Genomic DNA, 9,327 nt, shown 5'->3' on the forward strand with positions numbered 1-9,327 from the left:
ATTAATTAAGTTTAATTAACTTAATTAGCTCAAGAATTTCGAGTTGGAAGTCTTTTTGAAGTCATGTATATGTTCTCCCTATATTATAGGGGTCCAGGATGAGTGTTGGGACTCATAAATGTCATATTTTCATCCACCTTTTTCTTCACTATTCCTTACATTTCATCATCCCATTAACCTTTTATCATATCATCTTCATACATACATTTGGGTTTCACCTTCTTATTTTCCATTTTATTCATTTTTGTATTACAAGTGAATTTATGATTAATTATTAGAAAATATACATATTTTCATATATATCTCTAGAATATGTGAGTTTTGTGATGTGTAGGAAATATGTGAAGAATTAATTCCAAGAGACTTATCCATATCTCCTCCACCATATTAAGGAGATAATTATGCAAGCCTATTCCTAAGGAGAAAAGCATGGAGGATTTGGTTGGCATATCTTATCCAATTCCTAAGGAGAAAAGCATGGAGGATTTGGTTGGCATATCTTATCCAACTCCTAAGGAGGATATCATGGAGGATTTGGTTGGCATATCTTATCCAAGATATGTGAGAGATTTATGGAGGATTCAAAAGGATCATATTTTGTAATAATGGGAAAGTAGATTAGTGGATGATCATTATGAGTTGTTACTCATCCCATTGTATAAATAGGAGTACAATCTCCTCCATTTGTAATCTGGAAGTTTTTGTAATCTTAGAATTTTGGAATAAAGGATCATACTTCAATTTTGCTTCTACATCTGAGTCTCCATTGAAGTGGTGTGCTTGTGGAGTTATGGAGGGCCCCCATGGCCTCACTTGCATGCTTATTTGTTTATAATTTACTTTATGTTTTTGTTTGATTTCAGCTTTCAAGTTTTCTTAAATGTTCTAATATTGGAAGGATCTTATTTGAAGGTGTTCTTGTAAGAGAACCGTAAGATCTCAGACAATTATTAGATCTAGGTTTATTTCATTTCATCTTTTAATTTCTTATTAGATGTTCTAATGTTGGAAGAGATCTTGTAGAAAGTATTCTTGTAAGAGAATCATAGATCTCAAACAACTATTAGATCTAGGGTTGATTAGTTATTAGGATTCTTTCTAGATCTATATATTTTAGATAAGCACTTCTAAGTTTACCTTCCAGGGTTGAAATTAAATTAAACTCTAATTTGCATCCGCATTTTAGACCACACATTTTGGCGTCGTTTCCGGGGAAGTGTAACTAGAAGGATTTAGTCTTTATTTCATGCATTTGTTTTTATGGACTAATTTGTGGAACTTGGTGACAGCAGGTTCGTAAAGGAGTTCAAAGTTTGGAGCATTCTTTTTTTTCATTTTCGCACATAGATAAGTTAAATTCAGTTTTTATTTTAAACCCCCCATTTCTCACTAATCCATCTACGGATGAGGGCTTTGACAATGTTGAACAGGTGCTTCTTGGAGAGCAAGGACAATAACCTTGAGCCAACTCTAAGACAAGATTCTCACATACTTGCAAAACATAATGTAAAATTTTTAAATCTTGATGTGAGCATGTTCGAATTTTTAGTCCGTAGATGGCTTCACTGGAAGCATGCTTTTACTTAGAAAATAAAACATCTTTTAAGTTAATGTAGAATAGATTAGAAAAAATAAAAATGATATCTCATTAGAAGTCATTAGAAGTCATTATCATTAGAATTTTTTAGTCTTGTTTTCAAAAAATAAATCATCATGAATAAATTTAGTGGCACATATTTGCATCTCTATGTTTTGTTTCTGTATCACGGGTGAGCCAGGAGCCTAATTATCGGAAAGATTTGTCTTCCAAGAGTCTAAATGTCCCTGTGACATTACAGAAAGAGTGTAGATAATGCAAGGTTTTGTCGCAGATCTTAATTGTGTTTTTGTTGCAGATGTTAATAGTGTTTTATCCATCCATGCTAACCTGCATAAATTAAAAATAAAAAATAAAAAATAAAAATCAAGAGATTAGTATGCTCTCTTCCTGTGCTTCGTGCGATCTGGAAGATCAGAAAATCTATTGATTTATTTCAAATAAAAATACTCTCGCTGGAAAATTAAGCTGCGCATTCTATGGATTATAAGAAAATTTGCAAGATTCAGATATCAATTTGCTGCAACAATTTAATTTTCTATTCAAATTCACAGCATATTGAAATAAATCAATGGCATGCACATATGATTGTTTGATTTTGCAATTTTTTTTTATCTAGTTCCAGCTTCTGATTTAAATCTATTCTTCCTGCGCCATAAAATTGCTTATGACAACAAAAACTGCTCTTGACTATTTTTTTTTAGATGCAATGACATTGGGCTCTCTCCGCTTCCTTCAATTATCGGTTGCAGTTGCGTTGGCTGCAGAGCAGATTTATGTGAAATCCACCTAGCCACCCAATTCAAATGATTTTTAATCTTCCGAGTGTTTTCTGCTGCGAGCAATTCAATTTGATATACCCGATCACTATGTTGAATACTGCAACCAATTTCATGGAGTCAGAGGCTTATGAAGACCAATCAGATTCACTTTTAAGAAAGTATGCAATGGAACAACCAATTCTGTGGTTCACATCTGTGATTGCTGGCATCGCTTTGTGTAAGATTTTTTACGATACAACCAAGGTGATCACTCCGCTATACTTCAAAGGCTACTGCAAGCTTACAAAATCCGAGCAAATTGAATGGAACAACAGGAGTTTCTCTACTGCACATGCAATTCTTGTTTCAGTTGTTTCTATATACCTCTTGTTCTTTTCTGATATTTTCCGTGACAATGCTCAAGATGGACCTGTTACTCTCAGAAATTCACTGTTCTCAACCTTTATTTTGGGGGTGTCCATGGGTTATTTTCTGTCTGACCTGGGAATGATACTTTGGCTTTATCCGGCCTTGGGTGGCAAAGAATATGTTTTACATCATTTGTTATCCCTTAGTGCAATTTCCCTCTCCTTATTCAGTGGGCATGCGCAAATCTATATTTATATGGTTCTTTTGTCAGAAAGCACCACACCGATTTATATAAACCACGAGGAAGGCCAAGCTAATATCATGCATACAAAGTATGTATGCAGGCTTCCAATTCGCGTACGGGTAGTGTCACATGACTGCCATGCCCTTTATTTCTCAACTAGACGCCGAGGCCTGTGCGCCTTGGGGTATTAATATGAAAGGGAGGCAATTACACTTGCATGGTACATCTCCCCACAGGCGGGGCAGGTGGGGGCGTTCGTGAAGATGTTGGTTGTTATTCTGGTAATTATCCCAAACAACAGCTCTTCTTCATCATCATCAATAACTACAATCACCACTCACATATATGATGAACAATCCTCTGATTCAAACTGGTATTTCAGATCACTATTGTCATTTTTAAAATGCCCTTTGATTGCAGATCTTTTTACTCTTTCACTTGAAAGATACTTCAAAGTCTTCCAAGGAAATCTTACACAGATTTGATATTTCAATGATTTGCAAACATATAATGGAACATTTGGAAGATTAATTTAAAAGAACATTTGGTGGCCTATTTAAATGGTGGGTACCTCCCATGCATCAGAATGTAATCATTTTTGAATGAGGTGCTCAGGGATGCATGGGTCTTCGACTAAATGAGAGAACTGAAATTATCACAAAGTATGATACTACCCTGACATGAAAAACTATGATAATGTCGAATATCACGGAGACTGGTAACATCAATGGGAAGTAGTGATTCCCACTATGCCACTCGATATTTTCCCTTAAAGGGGGAAGCAACCAAGGTACTTATTTGATCCTGGAAGATGAGTGTTGAAGTTGACAGGCAAGAAGCACCAACCACTTGAAATGTTGATCCAAGGAATCTTTTTGAAGGAATAAAGATGGTTGTAACATAATGGATCATAGAGGCATGATAATAAGAGCTGACAACATGGGTAGATATGGAAAGCTACCCACAGTTGGAGCTGTAATGTGAGTGGTGGCAGTGAAAATAATTCTTCTGGGGGAAATGCCGTTGGAGTCGGTAAGACATCCAGGGTGGGTATGAGCATGTTCTAACTATCGTGGTAGATAATGGATGAATATGGATAATAGTGTGGTGGTAAAAGAAAGCTCCAACCAAGGGCAACTAGGGACTTCCCCCAGGTAACTGACACAAAAATATAGGCGGGAATCATTTTCCTTAAAAAATATTTGTACACTTTCCAAAAGAAAGCAAAAGATGTTTGGGATGTAAAAACACAGAGAGGGGTGTCCAAAGAAAGTAGTGGCATGTGTAATGATGAAGGTGGGGTTTTTTGCTGCGGGCTAGGGCCTCATTGGTTGGTATTGGTGTGAGGGTGATGAGGTGGATGAAGTGACGTAGATGGGTTATTGCCATATCAAGGGATGAAAGCCCAAATATAGAATGTGAGTGCGCACTCGATTCAATCTGATAATGAATAATAATGGTGGCCGAGGAGATGGGTTTGCAAGAAATGAGTAAAGAAAAGGAGAATGAGGTTGATCTTCAAGACATGCATATGAGATGGATCATAGGCCTAATCGAATGGTCATGGATCCCAATAGTGTAAGGTGAACTATAAAATGAGATGATTAGGGAAAATCCTTGACTGAGAGCTAAAGAGAACCATGCTACGAAGAAATATTGATACAAAAGTGTCTATACAAGGCAGGTATATCCCATGCTCTTTATGATGGCTATGAATAAGTATTACCATCACACATGAAATAGTCCTTTCAAGTCATCCTTGATGTGGATGACATGTTGATGGCTGATGATGATATCTACTTATGCCCTTAGGGTCACCTCTAATAAATAGACAAAACTAGGTGCCCCCATGCATCAAAGTTGAAGCACTATTGAATGAGGTGCTCAAGGATGCATGGGTATTTGACTTTGGGTACCTCCCATGCATCAAAATGTAATCATTTTTGAATGAGGTGCTCAGGGATGCATGGGTCTTTGACTAAATGAGAGAAATGAAATTATCACAAAGTACGATACTACCCTGACATGAAAAAATATGATAATGTCGAATATCACGGAGACTGGAGACATCAATGGGAAGTAGTGATTCCCACTATGCCACTCGATATTTTCCCTTAAAGGGGGAAGCAACAAAGGTACTTATTTGATCCTGGAAGATGAGTGTTGAAGTTGATAGGAAAGAAGCACCAACCACCTGAAATGTTGATCCAGGGAAACTTTGTGAAGGAATAAAGATGGTTGTAACATAATGGATCATAGAGGATGACAAGATCTGTGGCAGACCTTGCAACAGAGCAAGCTTTAGATGAATTCAGGAAGCTATTATCCCAATATGAGCTTGATCAAGATTTTGTTAGAGCTGTGCTGATAAAGGTCAAAACAATAGAACAGCCTCAAATCAGAATGTGTTTACTGGACCTGGTTGTTGAAGAACATGAAAATGAAATTGAATTGTTGCATTCTCAAATTCAGCCATATGATTTGCCTAGTCCTAAAGAGTTCTTCCAAAATCTTCCTTCTCCTAGTCATAAGGAAATTATGTTACCTGTTAGCTTACAGATTAATGTGGATCATGCTCTCAAGAGAAAGAAAGATGTACTGGCTGCAGAGGTAGGTCCTGAGGATGCAGCTGTTCCATCAAACAAAGAAAGTCTACAAGAAACTCTCACACATCATGTTTTCATAGATCCTGTAGCAGAGTACATGGAGGATTTTCTATGCTCCAAGTCTCCAACAAAGATTCTCTATGAAAACCAAGATAATCCGCAAATACCTTCATATGTTACAATCTGGATTGTGAGACCACATGACCTGACAAGATCTTTGATTTCACCAACTATCAGTCAAGCAGTTTGTTTTCTTCTACAAATGTTAAAATGGTTGCACTGGTTGTTTCATTTTACCTAACCAGCAAACAAGTACTGGTTAGGGTAGGTAGGTAGGTAGGATCAATAAGGCAGCCAGCCAAGGGAAATTTGCAGAACACAGCAACAATTGAATACAAGGCAGTCTGACCTGCTGTTCTTGACTTTTTACAAGGAAAAGCCATCCCCAAGTGGAGCCACTGTTAGCCTCCTGCTACAGCAGGTTAATCATCTTTCATGATCGACATTTCTACATGCCAGATATGTCGTATTATGCATGCTGCAATGCTCCATATTTGCTACAGATGGCCAAAGAAGTGTCCATAAGAATGTGCTAGTCTAAGTGCCACTGCTGTGTTCCAATTTTGATAAGCAATACATTTTTCGGTTAAAGGCATTTTTTCAGTTGGAGGTACTCAGGCTGGAATTCACTAACATCCCCTTCTTCTCATTTCCCCCAAGTCACTTACTAACATCCCCCAAGAGGTCAAGATCTGCTTGAGCCTCTCAGTTTCATCATCTCCATGACATTTGCCTTGGTGAGGATCTCCTTCACTCAAGGACTGCTCACTCATCATCTGTGAGCCTTCTTTTCCCCAAAATGGCATAAGGTCTCACACCTTAGCGCCCTCTTTTCATCTCCATATTAACTTTTAACTTTATTATATAACTCCCTATCAGTTTTTCCCTTCCCCTATTAAAATCATGTATATAAACTCCCCTATGTAAATACCCCTCCCTGGCAATATAGCCATATTCTCTATAAGTCCGGGAAATCTCAGTCCATCTGGGACGGTTTTTAGCCCATCCGAGTCATTAAGGAGCTAGTTTGACATCTGGTCAGCTAGTAACCTCTCCCTTAACCCTAAAAAACCCCAAAGAAACCCATGTTTTCACCTTTCCCCTTGTAAAATTTCACCCTAACGCTGTAAAAAACCTATATTCCGCCCCTAAACCGAAGTTTTGTGCATAAATATTAACCCGCGCATTCTTGAAACCCCATAACCCACTTTCCCGAAGTTTAAATCCCGCGCGCATTATTAAAAAAGGCATATACCGCGAATATACCAGCCCCTTATCCCTCCGTCATATCGCATCAACCGCCAGCCGTCCGATCCACAGCCCCGCAGATCGACGGTGGGCAGGCCGCCCCATCCCCGAACCGCCCGGCCTTTAACGTCCGGGAGATGGGCGGTATTACCGCCGTACTCCCGCCACGCGTCAGGCGCTGGGCTGTGGCAGAGCCCCTCCCTCCGAAACCGCTCTCCCCGAAAAGCGGTGCGCCACATACCGCTTACCGCCCTGCCCAGTGACGTCACATGCCCACGTCACCCCTGCACAGTCACTGCCTACGTCACCCCTGCACAGTCACCTGCCACGTGTCCCTGCCACGTCATCGTCTGTACGTGATGACGTCATGTTGACGTCATCCCGCCACGTCACCCTGCTGACGTCATGCTAACATCACCCGCCGTACAATGCTGACGTCATCAACTTTTTTTGGGCGCAGAAGCGCAAAAGTCGCACTTCGGAGCCCCGGAATCCAATTCTGAGGCAGCAAATCGCTCATCGCAGGATTTTTTAGGCCGAAATGGAGAATCTTCAGGGAATCTTTAAGGAATCTTCTCACCATGCGGCCCCAGGAAGCCCGAAAAGGCGCAAAAATGATCCGTTTTCTTCACAGAGCACACCCAAAGGAGCAGAAGATCATTTCAGAAAATACAGAGGCCGAACAGCGGCCATTTATCAGTGATTAGACCCGCAGCACATCAGATCAGCAGTCCAGATTTTGTCAAAGAGTATCAGAGAAGGAAAAAACGCCAAAGAGTATCAGCCGAAGATATTTTAGTGGCTCGAAGCAGCTAAGAATTAATGGAGCCCCCCAGAAAGTCAAATCAAGCAACTAAAGCCCATTCCTGCACTCAAATCACAGCTTAAACTTTAAATGCAGGCAGACATCGAGGAGCAGGAACCCATGCATATTTATTTCAGAAGACACTACAGCAAGCCACCAAGGACCACATCATTCACTTATTTCTGATACGGCGACCCTCAGCGCCGCTCAAGAGATTTTTTGCATTTAATTCCAGATAGAGTTAGGTCAATAAATTATGTTTTATGACCTGATTAGGTCAAGATGTAATAAAAGCAGTAGATAGAAAGTTTTGCCCTATATATACCACCCTCTGTATAGTTTTAAGGGTTGGTTAATTGAGAATTTTCACTAGAGACTCGCTGTGTATACCTGAACTTTTCTGTAATCAAAGATTGCTTAAAGCTTGGAGAGCGAACTATCTGTTGTTGATGAATGTTTTGAAGAGTTAAAGATGAAATTTCTGCGCTGCGGTCTGAAGCAATAAGTGCCTCTTATCTCTGTTTATGTGTTTGCCATTATCTAAATAGCAGAAAAAAGGAATAGCCTAGAATTAGTTTAAATACTCTCTATGCTCAATTTCTATTGTTTCTTTATGTTTTCCTCTCAAGAATAGGTTATGAACATTGAATTCCTTCCGGTTCATGTTTACCCCAATTCACCTGTGTTGGCCAATTATCTAGGGATTCTTAACTGCCCCTAGGTAGCGCCCTGTTATTTTCTCTGCTAATCTGTTGGAGAGATTCTTAACTGCCTCTCTTTCTTTAGCATTCAATTCATCCCTTAAACCTGAAATTTGCTTCAACCTCAGCTATCTTGCTCCATGTTCCCTCACTGTTATTAAGAAAACGCACCAGCAATTCCCCTCCTCGACTCCACGCCCAATGGCTTGAAAGATTCAGACTATACTCTGCCTCTCTACCTGAAAGTGTCAGTTTTCCCACCAAAACTCAATCAAAACCCCTGTGCATCATATCTAGCCTAAAATCATCCCTTTTCAACAAAGCTAAATCATAAAGAGAGAGCCCTCTTTGACTGCAGGTAGGCTAGGACCTGCAGTCCAAAGTTGGTTTGTGGTTACCTCGGCCATATCCCTTTAGGAGTCAAAAGGGACAACCTGAGTGATAACACGCTGCTTCAGTCAATCTCCGTGAGCTTGTGAATACGGCCACTTCGATTGCATTTTACCCCAGTTCATTTGTAAACTCTGAACTTTTGGATGATTAGTTGAGAGTTTTCACAGGCTGATCGGTTATTTGTTCCTCGATATCCAAACTGGCTTCAGATTCTAAACATATATTTAAATCTCATTCATGTCCAGTTGTTTTTGAGTATCTTGAAGACATTGATTTTGACGAGAGTTTTGAGTTGTCCTTGTTCAAAACCAAATCTGAAAGTGCACTTGGTTCTCTAGTTCCCAACCCTGATTTTGCTGCTGCTCTTGAAATCGAGAGACATAATAAATTGGTTGAAAATTTCATCCTAAGACACCTTCAGACAGATATCCAAGTCACTAATCTTGCTGATTTCCTAGAAACTATATCTAGCAATATTGGATCTACTATCACGGCTTCAGTTCCGCACGAACAGACCAATCCTCCTTTTATTTCTATATCCCC

General features: G+C 39.5%; 1 protein-coding gene across 1 annotated transcript; it reads left to right on the forward strand.

The window, feature by feature from the left end:
- The first annotated feature begins 2,324 nt into the window (after positions 1-2,324).
- Positions 2,325-3,162, forward strand: LOC149201757 (uncharacterized). Its single transcript, XM_089401355.1, has one exon. The coding sequence runs from the start codon at positions 2,404-2,406 to the stop codon at positions 3,160-3,162; it is 759 nt and encodes a 252-aa protein (XP_089257481.1). The 5' UTR covers positions 2,325-2,403.
- Positions 3,163-9,327: the final 6,165 nt, after the last annotated feature.

This window comes from Pinus tabuliformis, chromosome 2_1, assembly GCF_031772625.1.
Source record: "Pinus tabuliformis cultivar Carrire ecotype Pingquan chromosome 2_1, CPIR1, whole genome shotgun sequence".
In the NCBI taxonomy this organism is placed as follows: Eukaryota; Viridiplantae; Streptophyta; class Pinopsida; order Pinales; family Pinaceae; genus Pinus; species Pinus tabuliformis.